Here is a 16,319-nt window from a genome sequence, read left to right on the forward strand (position 1 = left end):
GTTAAACTTCAGTTGCCACTTCTTAGCCCATCTGCCCAAATTATCTAGATCCTGTTGCAGTAGCACACTGCCATTACTGTCATTAACAAATCTGCCAACCTTTGTATCATCTGCAAACTTCAACACTAAGCCTGATATACCTTCATCAATATCATTGATAAATATACAACACAACAGTGGACGCAACACCAAACCCTGTAGGACTACACTAACAACATTAGTCCACAAAGAGCACCACCCATTCATTATCACCCTCTGTCTTCTCCCACTTAACCATCCTTTTATCTTGCAGCAACTTACCCTTAATACCATTCTGCTCCAATTTGTACAATAGTCTTCCATGCACAACAGTGTCAAAAGCTTTCCTGAAATCCAAATATATGATATCAAAATTATTTTTTGCATCCAGTTCCTTTGTAACCACATCATAATAACCAATCAAATTTGTCAGACAAGACATTCCCTTAATATTACCTATTTCCTGAAAATTACAGTCTACAGAAGTTCAAGACCAATGTCAACAAATATCTTCTTTTGTCTTCTCAACCTCCAACCCAAGCACGGTACTAAGTACTATAGGTTCTAATACCTCTCGTGTTTGAGGTTTACATAAAAAAAAAAAAAAAAAATTTTCCTGTGACTTTTCTGTAATTGTTTTATTACACATATTTGATCCTGGCATCACATTTTTGGCCTAATACCTTACTGTTCTTTCTTGGAGTTACATTTAACAATACTCTCCTTTTTAAGATATTTGCATAGATTTTACTTTCATAGAGGAATTTTACTAAGGAATGAAATATCTCTGTAATCATCACATTAACTTTATTTCCCTTTTTATATATTGGTAACCTTCTGAAACTTGTTCTCAGGGAAAACAACTTCTTGATACTGTGATGTAACCACTACGATATTATCCTTGCTCCCCAACTTACAATGTTTCAGATCTAAGTTCACCTTAAATTTACAAATTCTCTTTTGGTGCTGCAGAATCGGGGATGATTGAAAACACTAATTAAGGTATAATAATGTTGTTTAGATACAATTTAAATTAGACTTATTTCAGATTCAGATACAATAATATTGCTGCAAAATAGCATAAAGCATATAGGAAAAACTATTCAAACAATGTCTTCTAAATATGAATGTGTGGCTCCTCAGATTCTTTTCATAGCATCTACCTCTCATATAGTTTAAGAAATGTGGGTAATGCAAAAACAAATAGCCCTATCCTCTGAAATTCAGAACATTTTTGCAATCATCTGCCCTAGCCTTTTACTTTGTATTCTCTTGTGTTTTTTTTTTTTTTTTTTTTCAATTATATGAGTGATTTTATGCGTGCACATGCCCATGTGAGAGAGAGAGAGAGAGATAATAAGGTTTCCCAGTGATTTTTAACTGACATTTTAATTGCACAAAACCATTCTTCAAGTTGTGACAATACAGTTTTGTATATTTTTACTGACAGAGTTTTAAAGGTTCTACTGTACAAGTGGAAATAAAATACCATTTGCTTACCTCATGTTGTAAATATGCTCGGTCAACCAATAAGGCCCTGATATGCTGTTTACTTCCAATTAGCTACAAAGAAAAAGAAAAAATTATACAAGTTAGGTGCACAAGTATTTTTAATTGCCTTTTAAGATTTTTTTTTTCAAGTTATCATTTTCAAGTAGCAAAGAATTTTATGAATTTTACATATAGCTGAAAATTTACTAAACATATATGCTACATATTTATAATCAATACTTTGCTATCAGGTAAAGTGAGATAAGCTAAGCATACTGAAATATGCACGCATGAAAATGTATTTATAAATTTTAATACCTGTAAACTTTCCGAAATTAGAATCAGAAAAACTTTAAATACAGATGCCTTTCAGCAAGTGCACTTTAAGATGGTAATGGAAAATTTTTTTAAAAACTTTTTTTCCCTGAAGTCTATTATGGACCTTCTTCCAGTGATTATAGTTAAATCTGTCACTTGGAAATCTATTACACTGACAGAGCTTATAATCAGTCAAGTACATCAAATTTTAGCAAAGGTTGATCACTCTATGAAAACGAAAGCTTCTGCTTGAATCCTCACATTGGTGGGGCTTTTAATAACCCTGTTGTTATTTGTTGTTGTTATTTTTGTTTTTAGGAGCATTAGCAACTAGGGCCATATTGCTCCGGGGATATGCAGTGGTCATTCCCTGACCTTTCCGCATCCTCCGTATTTGGTGGTCATCAATCTTGTTGCCCTTCTCTGTACGTGCTCAAGCAAATCTACATCATTTTAGGAAGGATGTAGATTTGCTTGAGCACGTACAGAGAAGGGTAACAAGATTGGTAAGGGGAATGAAGGGATCCTCTTACCAAGAGAGGCTTAAGTTCTGCAAATTACAGCAACTGGAGACTAGGCACCTGCAAGGTGATCTGATTGAGGTGTATAAGGCCTTGAATGGGTTGAGCACGCTGAATTCTAATGGGATTCTTCCACTTGTTCAGATTATGAACCAATTAGATATGCATCTGATGAAGCACACACTCTTACACCCACCTGGGCACCTGCACACGCATACACAGTATGAAATGCAATGGTACTGCCCATTGTTTACTTAATAGGGATATGAGTTAGTCTTTCAAAGCACAATTGTAACACCCATCCACTTAGTTAGGTGCATTTGGACCAGTCTTACTCCTTCCCCTAGCTGCTATCCCCTGCCAGTCTAAGCCAGCCTATGGCTATTCTGGATGTGCAAGTTATTCTTCAGGAGTTACCTTAAATTTTCTTACTCTAGCTTTTCTCCTACTCCCCTCCCCATCACTGAATACTTCACCTTTAACTTACTTCTTGTGCTGTAACACCCTAAGACTTCTTTATCATCCTCAATTTCACTTGCCAAGTAAATTTATTTTTATCTTTTTAATATTGGGTTGTTCTTTCTTCCATTCCGCCTGGCTCAACTCCTTAAGCCAGATGATGCAAGGAAGTGAACTTATTCTACATTAGCAAAAAAAAAAAAAAAAAAAAAAGAAAAGAAAACCAAGGATTTGATCTTATATTGCTTTCAAAATTTTATATTTGTGTCCCCTTGTTCTTGTTTCAGTTGCCTACATGAAAATACTTTCCTTGGCAGAGGCGGATCAAGCCAAGTGGGGGGCCCAAGCGGTTAAAATTTCGGGCCCCTTTTCCGAATTATGATCGTTTTTCCTTACAAAAAAATCTCATTATGAAAAATAGTGGCCTGTCAGGGCAATTTGCTTTTAAACTAAAAAAAATTACAAACCTCAAATTTTTATTTTATATGTGGCCCTCTTTCCGCATATCATAAATCGTATTTCAATTTAAATCAAATTATTATTTTGGGAGGGGTCGATTTTTTTTGTGTAATTAAAAAAAAATATATTTACTTAATTTTTGCCTATTTATGCTATACTAGTTTCATCCCCTGATGTCCAGTTAAATGTTAGAATCCCGCCAAAACTCAAATAAGTTCCCTTCAAAAGCTTAAATAATACCGCGTTATAGGACGGTTGATTGTATACAAAAAAACATAATTTTCCTCGAATCCCCTTAGTATTCCGGGCCCTACGCGGCCGCTTAGTCCGCTTACCGCTTAATCCGCCTCTGTTCCTTGGTCATTTGGCTTACTCTTTTAAAGGTCTTAACAACCTCTATTAAGTTGCCCCTATGCTATACTAGTTTCATCCCCTAATGTCCAGTTAAATGTTAGAATCCCGCCAAAACTCAAATAAGTTCCCTTCAAAAGCTTAAATAATACCGTGTTATAGGACGGTTGATTGTATACAAAAAAAACATAATTTTCCTCAAATCCCCTTAGTATTCCGGGCCTTACGCGGCCGCTTAGTCCGCTTACCGCTTAATCCGCCTCTGTTCCTTGGTCATTTGGCTTACTCTTTTAAAGGTCTTAACAACCTCTATTAAGTTGCCCCTGAAGTGTCTAGTCTACAGACTCTTCGGTCCATATCTTCTAAGACGTTCTTTATTGGGTCAGCTCTTGGCACTCCTAACCAATCTAGCCAAGTATTAGTAGTGGCAAATGGCACAAGAAAGCAAGATTATGAAACATCAGAAAAAAAAAAAAAAAAACCTCCCATATTACCATCCAATTCCAACCCCCTCTAATAGCTTATCTAGTTGTTCTTCTCTGGCCCTCTAGAAGTTCTACATTTTTTATCAGATGAGGCCTCCAGACCTATAACATCCTTCTCCTTGCTAGCAAAGATCCTAAAGTTCACTGATAGTACACCAAGCCTTACTGGATGCCTAATTACATCACAAGGAAAAATTGGTATTTGCTTGATTGTATCTCTTAAAGTTATTATACCTCTGCTATGATAACTGAGGTTTCATTCCTATTCAGATGTTGCCTTATTGTATCATTAATCACAGACTCCATCATCTATTACAAAAGTCAAACTTTACAGTCTACAATTACTTATTTCAGCTTATCATCTCCCCCCACTAAGTTGAAATATTAATATTAGCTAAAAGTTAATAAATACGAACTACAGGTTTCCATCACATTGCAGAGAACATTACAATTTTTTCAGAGAAAAAGGTATGCCAGATAATTGATATCTTCAGGAAGGTACATCTGCAATAACCAAATTAATGAAAACCAAAGAGGAAAAATTGAGCAAAGGACTAATCTGTCTACCTACCCAAAGCTGATACTGTAAGAAACCAGTTCAGCAGACCAAAAAGATGACTGCCAGAGAAATCTCTTGGTGGAGCCTAAGGAGGCCAACCAAGACACATATACCACTAAAATGAAAATAAAAGGTCATCAATCCTCAGTGACAATGGCTTTAAGAAAAATGTAAAAGTGGTGGCATTGCAAAGAGGATTAAATAGGCAACAGAGGTGTGTGTTCAGGAGCAGTTTTATATGTTTTGTGAGCTGAAAAACCCCAGAATAACTAAGGGGGGACCCTATCCCTCTTCTTGAGACTGGCTAACTATAGATCTGCAAACCAAAGATAAGCAGCAAAACCACTATGCAAGGGCAAGGGCAAAATCACCTTTTCTTACCTCAGAAGATAACAGATAAAATAAAAATAGAGAAGGAAATAGAAGGAAAGAAAGCCAAAATTGATTGCGTCTTCCCAGAGATATAACCAAATACAATTTTGAACACAATTGCAGCTTTTGACATTTCAAAAAAAAGACTGCCAGGAGAAACTGCCCATTTGCTGGCAATGTGTCCAAGAACACATCCAATTAAAGCACTATTAAAATATGCACTAACTGCAAAAGGGAGGAATCACAAGATTGCTAGCATAATAGCTGTGACAAGAAATGCTCAATTATGAATAGAATGTGAACAAACCCAGGACTGATTATGGAACTCAAATCATAACATTTTTTTTAGAATAAACTGTTCTAAAATCAGAATTATTCAAATAAACCAACACAAGTCAACTACATCTACATTCTGCAAAATCTTGGAAAACCACTACATAGCACCCAATACAAGAAATAATTGCATAAAGGACAAAGTTACAACCCTACAATATTCTACTATAGAGATTTTAAACAGCAAATCAATGGCTGGTCAGTTGTGAATAATCCAAATCTATCAAATTTCCCCAGAGATGTAAGTGATAAAACTGTTGCCTGCACTTAAGTTCTTTGTGGTGATAACAACTCATCCTTGGGCATTTAATGTCCCCACAGAACTCAATGAATGTTAGTATTAGTCAAATAGTGCAAAGGAGCCACAGGCTTTTGATGCATCAGCCAAAAAATAAAGGGAGGGGGAAGAAGGATAAGAAACAACAAATTATGCACTTTCCTCCTTATGAAAGTAATTTGTCCAGTTCACCTTTGAATTTCTTCAGTGAGTCTCAACTACCTGCGGGAGTTGAGACTGACTTGAGATGACAATTTAGTAATCAACGACTTGCTGGCTAAATGAAAACTTCTTACGATCTAGTGTAAACCTATAATATGAATTTATGGCCCCTGTTTCTGGAATTCTTTATAACAGTGAAAATTCCACCTTCATTCATTTTACTAACCCTTTCAGAGCCTTACAAACCTCAATCCCTTCCCCCATAAGGTGCCGGTTGTCGATCTCTGTAGTGCTAACATAATCGCTGTCTCCATACAGTCACCCTTTTGTCAAAGTCACCACGTGAGTCGTCCATCTTGGACCCTTTCAAGAAGCTCAATGTCATTTTTTTTCCAGAAGAGGTCTCTATACTTGGAAGTGTTCAAATGCAGTCTTAAATTGCCTTATAGAGTGGGATTATGACCTCCCTATCTCTACAGGGTAATGTTCGATAAATTATCAACAGGATACCATGGGCTTTCCTGGTAACCTGTAAACAGGTGACCAGGAAAGCCCAATGGTCAGAAAACTTCGATGTCTGACCATATCTTAAACTCCCAGATCCCTTTCTTCCTCTACTGTTTTTAATTCAATCCAACCACATGTATAATTTATTTTGGGATTCCTATTTCCCAAGTATAAGACCTCACATTTTGCTGCATTAAAACTTAGCTGCCACTTTTCTGATCATCCTTGAAGCCTGTTCAAGTCATCCTGCAGGAGCACGGATAGGTGCTGATCATTAATGAATCAACCAATCTTTACGCTGTCTGAAAATTTTGACAAGGGTCAGAACCAAATGCTTTGCTAAAATCCAAAAAAACTATGTGGAAACTGTTCTTGACATCCCACTCATGAGAAACTATGTCAAAATAGTTTACTAGATTAGTTAAACATGATTTTCCATTAAAAAACCATGTTGTGTGTTCTTTAGAATGCCATTTCTATCTAAATATCCCTGGACTGCTTCTAAGATTTTCCCTACCACTGAAGTCAGACTAGCTGGTCTTTAGTTACTGACTTTGCTCTTAGAACCACCTTTATGCATTGGTGACACATTAACACTTCTCCAGTTCAAAGGAATCTCTCCTGAGTCTAAAGATGCTAACATAATTAACCTCCATGGTTCAATACACTCTCCGGCAGCCTCCTTCAAAATTACTGGATATATGCCAGCAACTCTGGGAGTCTTACTTGCTTTTATGCTTGACAGTTTTTCTAATAAACAGTCATCTGCAATTTCAAATTCATTAATTTCGCATGACTCAGTGTCACTCGCACAGCCTCTTCTCAGCATGAAGGGTCTTTCTTCAGTAAATACTGATGCAAAGTACCTGTTCAATTCACCAGTAACATCAGCTGGGTTATCTAAGACCTTTCCACACCCAGTTTCCTCCATTTCTACACAAGCATCCAATTTGATTTGCTTTCTTCTTCATTGTAGTCACGGGTAAAAATTCCTCATCCCCATTATTTGCTCTCTAAGCCATGCGTTCTCAAATACAGATTTGGCCTCCCTAACCTTGTATGTGGACTATTACAAATCAATTAATTTGCTGTTGTAGGCTTTGGTACTTTTCACTCTGTAACTATCCCATGCTATCCTTTTCTACTCTATTAGACTGGCCAGCTCCGCATTCATCCATTTCAGCATCCTCCTCATGTAATATTTTCTTAATGGTATCTATGCATTCATGGCTTCTGTGATTTTGCCCTTAAAGGTATTCCATAATTCAAATATATTCACCCTTACTCTACAATCTGCCCAATTAACAGATACCATATAGCACCTTAAACTGTCTAGTCTTCTGCTGTGAAATTAAAACCTGTACATTCACGTTTAACTACTGTAACATTGTTCTTTTTTCGTCTTCCAACTAATGACTGCATGATCTCTACCTGCCAATGGTTCCGGTACTTTAAGCCACATGATGTCATCTCGTTTGTGAGTAATGATGAAGTCAAGAATATTCTCACCCCTAGTATTTTCTCTAATATAATGATACAAATAATAATCATTTAGTTTATTTTAAAAAATATTTCCCCATGGCGAGTTTCCCTTCCATTTATTCAAATCCATCTCAGGCAGATTGAAGCCACCCATAATAAGAAATTCACACTTGTTTGCCCATTCCATCTGCATGTAGACTCTTATCATACTCTTCACAATCTTCTGCTCTCATTATATCTTTGCTTGCAACTAATATTCCATGTTCCTGGGCAAGTGACCAAAAAATTTAAAAATGAAACTCAAATTATCAGAGAGGACTTTAATGTTCATTTTCAAACTTGGTTGAACCCAAACAATGATCTCAGAGGTGAAATGGTCCTTGAATTCATCCACTCTAAGGAACTCTATACACCAAATGACACAGCTGCACCCAACCTTTTGCAGAGGAAAGGAAGTCTTGAAGTTCCATCTAATTATCTGTGATGGTTAAGGCCCTGTCAGATTGGGTACCTGGCAAGTCTTTAATGAGGATCAATAAAACAGTAACTAATACACAAACAAAGAAGAAATTTGCAATAAACAGGGACAACTAAGAAAAATAATTCAAGACTAACATGTAAAAATTAAACATTACAAACAGTCCCACGTAAGGAAGGAAGGGGTAACTGACATAATAAATACGAGGGGTGATCACATTTAATTCACAGACTGGTGCAAGATTTTATGTTTACCACGTGAACTTTCCATAACTGCCACTAGAGGTGCTCTCCCTGATCGCTACTGAGCAGACTGTGTGTGCATGCCAGTACTTGTTGAGCTAGTGTTGTGTAAAGAGAGTTTTTTTAGCTACGTGTCACTGACGATTGTTCTGAAGCAAGTATCATGTCAGACATACAGATTGAACAGCGATATGTGATTTGTTATTGTGTCAGGTGCGGCTTAAATGCATCAGAAACAGTTAAAAAGATGAATGAAGCATATGGTAATGAGTGTACTTTTCACTCTGTAACTATCCCATGCTACAGTCAGCCTTCCTCCTCAACAACTCCTGAGTAATTCGCAAAAGCCCAAGAAATCTTTGATGAAGAGAGGCAAATTACACTTCATGAATTAGCTGTTAGAATGTCCATTTCATATGGTAGTGCTCACAATATTGTGATCTTTCACAATACTGTGATCTTTCTGCATACAAAAGCTTGCAAGCCTCACTTTGTGAACCCATCTTGGATAATATTGTGCCACTGAGTATTATGTACAAGTGTATGTTCACAAGCTGATCTGCATGTGAAACCCTACTCGTTCCACTCAAGATTGGCTGATTACAGGCTTGATTGGAAATTTTAGTAATTCCTCTAGTCATCAACAAAAATTGGTGGCATCTCCATTCCAGTGTTCACAGTGGATTGGAGATGCCTCATATGACATGACATCAGCAGTTAGGGAAAGGTTAATTTGCAACACTTGTTTTGACTCTTTTTTTTTTTTTTTTTTTTTTTTTCGATTTGGTAGTTGTTGGCGCATCGGCTTCTGTGGCCACATTGCACCTCTCAAGGTTTTTGCAGTACTTTTATCCAAGCCCGAGGCGGGAATCGAACCCGCGACCTTTGGGTTCCCGGGTAGGTACTTTACCCACTCGGCTAGCCCGGTCGGCTTTGTTTTGACTCATTATGCATGAAACAAGAACCCAGTAAAGGGGTTTGTAACGTGCTGCTTGATTAAAAAATTATTCAATGTGGTGTACAATGTCTTTGAATAGTTTATTTCTTGAAGAAGAGCAGTCTGGAAGTTGTAGAGGCTAACACATCTGGAGAATCCCCATGCTAAAAATTAAAGCATTTAATTTTTCTGAAGCTAACTCAGGTCACCAAATCTGGGCTAAGCGGAGATGTTTTGTTTTGTTTGGTTTTTAGGAGCATTAGCAACTAAGGCCATATTGCTCCAGGAAATGCGGTGATCATTCCCTGACCTTTCCGCATCTTCCGTATTTGGTGGTGACGGGCTTGAACCCCGGTCTAATCAAGAAGCGTGTGCTATGCACTGCTGCTCCTTCCCACCTGGCTACGGAGGCGCCATGCTAAGCAGAGATCCATGCAGGCTATAATGGAGCTTTCATCCCATCATTACCTATGCATCTGCCACCTGATATTCTGCACTTGAAAACAAATATCAAAGAAAAAAAAAGGTCCCCTCCATTCAGTTTTGCAATCACAAGGAAGTAAATGGCTTACAAGCTAGTCTCCACTGAGGCTCCACTGGTTCTCAGCAACTTGCTACCGGCTAACTCCATTATTAAAGAGGCAGCCCATAAGCATCTACTAAAAGGGAAGAATTAGCATTACGAAAATCAAGGACCCCAGTTTCCTTGGAAAACAGAGATCAAACGGAACAGCCATCTATGTCTATGTAAACTCTGCAACAGAAGGGAATTATCAAGACCTGGAAGAGTCCTGGAAACACAAGAGTTGATGGAAAAGCAACAAGAAATACTGAAACTGAATTCAGAAAATATCCAATTTAATCAAGTAAGGCGCCACACAAGAATAGCAGGCAATGAAATGACAGACACATTCACCACAGAAATCATTCAAGAGAGAAAAAGTCCACTTAGACTGCCCACTGACAAGACCCTTCTTGCAAAACAATATGCCAATTCATATCAGCAACATAACACAGGAGGTTAGTACTTTGGAAGAAAAACATTGGCTGTTCCAACAAGACAAAGATATAATGTGGTTTTTAAAATTACATCAATTCTGATTCATTGTAGCTATTTCTATTTCAACCAAGTGAAGGCATTTAAATTATTTCCACATAAACCAAAATGATAATATTCGAAATCAAGTTGTCACACATTCTACAATTTCTTTCGGTATTTCACTAATTCTTATGGGAAAAAAATTAAAATGTTTGAATCAGATTGATTGACTTTATATCACACTTTAGTCTTCTCCCCAGAACCTATCAAATGGGCACACCGCCTGGTGAATTTCACTGACAGGTGGCTAAAATTTAAGTGATTCTAGTGGTATCCTATGGTATCCCTCACTGATCTCAATCAATATTAATTCGAATGTACTATGCAAAGTATTACACTTCCCCGCCTGGGTACTTCATAATGCCACCCAGCTGGAAAAATTTTCTGGGGAGAACACTGCACTTTTTAGGAATATCTCCTGAATGTAAATCATGCTATGATTTACATTGAGGTAAATTTAGAAAGAAAGTAATATAATGCTAATCTGTATTAGCATTATGCTATTTTTTTATATTTTATTAAGAATGCATTTGTGATGCTTAAAAATTAAAGGTTACTTTCATATTAAACTGTTAACAGGAAAGCATTTTATATGTAAAATGAAGCTACATATATAATGAATTATACCTTGTTTTCCATAGCTTTCTTTACCACATGGAAACCTCGCCAACGACCATCAAAGTCCTCTTTTGACTCACCCCAGTGAAAAAATAAACTGTGGTAAATCTGAAAAGTGAGAAATAAAAATTAGTGGCCCATGTATAACACAACTTTAAATATGTATAATTTAAAAGAATTTATAATAGCAATTCTCAATGATATGGCATAACTTTGGATGCTAATTTCTGAGGCAATTTTGAGTAAAAATGTTCTTTTGATCATGGGCCTGATTCTGAATAATTTCAGAGTTATTCAATGTTTGTAGACTCTCAGCAACACACCACTATGAATTGCACTTCTAACTCGTGCACCTGCAATCAAATATAGCCTAACAAAACACAGCCAGTGTGCAGAGCAGTGTTGTTCCTTTGAATTCCATTGTTACTTTCAAGCTACCTTTTACATTTACACTTGCTGAATATGCTGATATGACGTATGTTTATGGATTTTGTGAAGGAAATGATGTTGTTGCTGTCACTGAATACCAGTGATATATTCCAACCTCAGAGTTTCAAACTGAAAACTTATTAGCTGAGTTTTCAAAACATCGAGAGACTGGTTACCTCTCAGTGTTCGCATCCCATATAAGTGTGTGACTCAACAAGAGAACATCACTGAGGCAGTAAGGCTTAGTCCTCATGCTAAGATAGCCATGCATTTTAGTGTTTCCCAATCAAGAGTATGGAGAACACGGCACTGTTGAAGGCATTTATCCATATTATGTGCAATGTGTTCAACACCACCTTGAACCTTGGCTGGAATTTTGCAATTGGCTGAAAGACAATCAGCATTTGTATCATTACACCCTATTCAGTAATGAAACTCAATTCTCTCAAGATGGCAAACACACAAAATTCTCATGTTTGATCAGAAACGAAACCTGTGCCATCATGGAGAGTAATTTTCAACACCAATTCTGTGTTAATGCATGGTGTAGAAACCTCTATGGTCAATTGATTGGTTCATTTATTTTTAAAGGTCATCTTACTGGACAGATCTATTTATAATTTCTGCAAAAATTATTTATAATTTCAGCAATTACAAAGTGTGCTAAACACACTTTGTAATTGCTGAAAATCAACGAATTTATATTAATATAAATAGTTAAATTACACAATACACACTTTGAAATTTACAATTAAAGAAAATTTCATAACACAGATTAAATGAAACTACAACAGTGATAATGGGATCAAGGGTTGGTGTAATTAAATGGCAAAAATCACATGTAGAGTAACTTTCCTGTTATATTTTGTCGAGGAAAAATCATTCCACTTATATTGTGTTTATTAACTAGTCTGAAAGATGAGTAGGGACATACCCCGTGAAGTGCAGAGATTGTTAGCATTTTGGATTAGTATTGGTTTCTGCCTAGTTTGATGTGCAAACCAATCTATCACAGAGGGGTGATGTTTTGAACTGATCCTGAAAACATTTCTGCTAACAAGGTGAGAAATGATCTCGATTAATTTTACCATAGGAATGAAATTTAAGTTCTTTAAGAATGGCAGTTCTTGAGGTGGTTTAGAGGAACTTGCATTAAATGTTAGCTCATTTTAACATGATACACTCAAATAAAAGACCATTCAGAAATTTATGAAAGACCATCATTGCAAAGACATTGCTTTGCAATGGGAATATACACTTGATTCCAGTTGCACACATTCGTGTTACAGAAGACCATGGAAATGTAAAGCATATGTTAGAAAAGATCAAGTGTGACCATTGTAAATGGGATGACTAAGGAGTTTGAAATACTGGAGTTCCTTTTGGGATTGCAATGCAGTTTCACTAAATTCCCTTCCTTTCTCTAGTAGAGAAAGGAAATCTAGCATGGCACATGCAATGAAGTAAATAATCCCCTGGTTTCGAGAAACAGTCTCGATTCCACTGCTCTATATCAAGCTGGGACTGATTAAACAATTTGTTAAAGCTCTGGATCCTGAAGTAACACCTTCAAGCATATTATTATTATTAGCCATATGGCACAAGGAAGCCTGAGGCTTATGCTGCACCAGCCAAAAAAAATTCCCGAGTTACCCTGAGGGGAGGGGGGGAGAGAGAGAGAGAGAGAGAAAGTAGAAAGGAATCACCAAGAAAGAGAAGAATGATGATGATATCCAGCTCAGGACCCTGGGTGTGCCAAGCCCACACTCACCAGATGTGAGCCCCTGAGGTTAATATACAATGTGTATTTCCAGAACTTTCTGATGTAGCACTTTTATGTCTACCAGTTACGCAGAGGTTGTCTTTGCAAGAACTAGAAGACAAAATGGCTGATGAGCAAAGTTTTGCCTTGTAGTGAATGACTTTCTTGGTAACACTAAGAGTGGCAATTACAAACTAGCTAACAAGTTGATTTGAAAATATCAGAAAAATAGGATGCAAATGTCAATCAAGTTCCATTACTTGTACTCTCACCTGGAATTTTTTTTTTTCAGACCAAATCCAGGTAAACGATGTTTGTGAAGAGTGGGGGGGGGGGGACTATGGAAATATGCAAGTGAGATTCCACCAGGGAATACTGTCATGCAAAAACTAAGGTCATAATCAGAATCAGCATAGGCAATTTCATAAAAAAAAAGGTCAAGAAATGCAGTAGAGAGATTATCAAAAAAAATAAATAAATAAAAATAAAAAAAAAAGAACCTTTCTATGAAACTTTATTACATAGTGTTATGAATTAAATGGCAAATTTGAAAGGGAACTGTTTTCCTTGTTATCACTATGTATGTCAACTTATCAGGGTTAACTCTTCTTCTTCTTAAGATTTATTCCATTATTACAATGGTTCTCCTCAACATAACATCGAAAAGTCATTCCTTTATTCTTTTTTTCCATTTTCTTCTATCTTCCCAATCTCCATCCACCAGTCCTTTATTCATGACTGCTCTCACACCTTCTATCCACGCCCTTCTTGGTCTTCCTCTCTTTTTCCTTCTCCATGGCATCCATTCCATGGCTTCTCTGGGCAACCTGTCGTCCTCCATTCTCTTCACATGGCCAAACCAATCCAATCTTTCATCCTCCATATTTTATTAATGATGGATTTTTGGACATTCATTATATTCCTTATCACGTCATTTCTAATTTTTTCAGTCCTAGACTTTCTAGCCAATCTTCGCCAAAAATCCATTTCAACAGCCAGTAGTTTATTTTTTTGTCTGACATCCATATAATAAAACACTTTGTAATATTGCATTATATATTTCATGTTTAGTTTTGTTAATAATATTTTTATTCCATAGCACAGAATTAAGCATTCCTATGACTTTTCTACCTTCACCCAGTCTTCTCTCAATTTCCTGTGCAGATGATCCATCAACCTGGATAATTGCACCCAGGTATTTAAATTGCTGTACAGTTTTCACCTGTATTCCATCTAAATTCAGAATCTCTGCACATCGATTCATGTACTCTGTCTTATTAAAATTAACTGTCAGCCCCATGTTTTATATTCCTCTAGTAACTTTCTGCCCATGTAGTTTACATCATCATTGTCCTGTGTTACGACAACTTGGTCGTCTGTGAACAGTAGATTGTAAAGTTACTTATTTTGACCAAGGGGAACCTATTGAGCTGCACTTCTGTGACCATGGTCTTAGAACAACTTCCAGATACAGCTTAAACAAAGTAGGTGACAAACAGCATCCTTGAATTAGTCCTTTGGAAGTAAAATTTTCTTTATAATTTTGAACCAATTTTTATACAGAATGTATTGTTCTTGTAGATTCTTCTAATGATTTCAATTAATGGCTGGTTTATTGACATTTTTTTCATAGCCTTCCACAGACGATTTCTTGGCACACTATCATATGCTTTCTCTAAGTCTATGAACAGCATACCTACATCTTGGTTTGCAGCCTGACATTTTTCCAGAATTTGTTTAACAGCGAATAAATGATCTATACGTGAGCGTCCGGTCGAAAAGCCACACTGTTCCTCAGAAATATCAAACTCTTGTTCCAGTTTTGATTTTATCACTTTTCCAAATAGTTTAGCAATATAGTTCATAACACAGATTCCTCTATAGTTGGAGCATCTTCTTCTGTCACCTTTCTTGAAAATTGATACAGGCCTCCCATAATGTGAGTTTGATTAACGCGTTTTTCAGTTACCGCTATTTGAAAAAAATATACACTTTTCACTTTACACGATGCAAATTTCCAGTTAATGCGATAGTTGAAAAAGATTTGAACAAATTTTTAAATGAGCCAGATGAAAATGTTACCGCAAAGGAGATAACTGCAAAAGAACTAGATGAAATCTTTTGTATCGCAGAGAACCTCAAACCTTTTGTTTGAGGTTCTCTGCAATATTTATTTCGCCAGGGCCCAGAGAAGATTGTTGTCAGCTATTGGAAAATGATTGATGAAAAGAGAGAGTCAACACTGTTCAAATATTTCCGCAACAGTCATTTCTTCATTGTGTATTTTATGTCAGAGGTTACCAAACTTTCTCGGTTCAAGGCACCCTTAGTGTCTCAGTATTTTTTTCACGACGCCCTTAGTGTCTCAGTAATTTTTTCATGGTGCCCTTAGTGTCCCAGTAATTTTTTCACAGTGCACCCAGACCAAAAGAAATATCTAACAGTTCTGTTTAGTAGTTAGGTACAAACAACTTAATAAGAAATGTTAAAACTGTGAACTACCTCGAACTAATAGTTCACACGGTGTCCGACAGATGTTGAGTATCGCTGTGTTTCCCTCGAAAATTTAAAATATTCTGCGGCCCACAGTTTGGGAACCGCTGGTTTATGCAATACACATTTAATTACATAATTATTTTCATTATCTTTTACATTGTATACAGTTAAAAAGGTATTTTAAAAATTCTTCATGGACATTCCAGAAGGTCAAGGCCTAATTATAATTTTTCCTATTGATTATTATATTCGATTAACGCGTTTCCATTTTGCGCGATGCGCTCGCGGGACGAATTGATCGCGTTAATCGAGGCCAGCCTGTATAATGTATCCAATTGTCATCTCATTTGGTATTTCTTCGCCATTGCATAGTTTGTTGAACGATCGATCAAGTTAGTAGATTTATAACTTTTCAACCTCCATATTTAAGCCACCTGGGCCTGGTTCTTTTACATTTTTTGCCA

General features: G+C 36.6%; 1 protein-coding gene across 1 annotated transcript in view; it reads right to left on the reverse strand.

Moving 5' to 3' along the window:
* LOC150076901 (proteasome activator complex subunit 4-like) overlaps positions 1–16,319 on the reverse strand; it is a 514,513-nt gene that overhangs the window by 244,720 nt on the left and 253,474 nt on the right. The window contains exons 24-25 of the mRNA XM_090386346.1: positions 11,178–11,276; positions 1,519–1,581 (exon numbers count right to left, since the gene is read on the reverse strand). Coding sequence (XP_090242472.1) covers positions 1,519–1,581; positions 11,178–11,276 — 162 coding nt within the window. The remainder of the gene's footprint in view (positions 1–1,518; positions 1,582–11,177; positions 11,277–16,319) is intronic.

This window comes from Mastigoproctus giganteus, chromosome 12, assembly GCF_048544385.1.
Source record: "Mastigoproctus giganteus isolate SK-2022 chromosome 12, ASM4854438v1, whole genome shotgun sequence".
NCBI lineage: Eukaryota > Metazoa > Arthropoda > Arachnida > Uropygi > Thelyphonidae > Mastigoproctus > Mastigoproctus giganteus.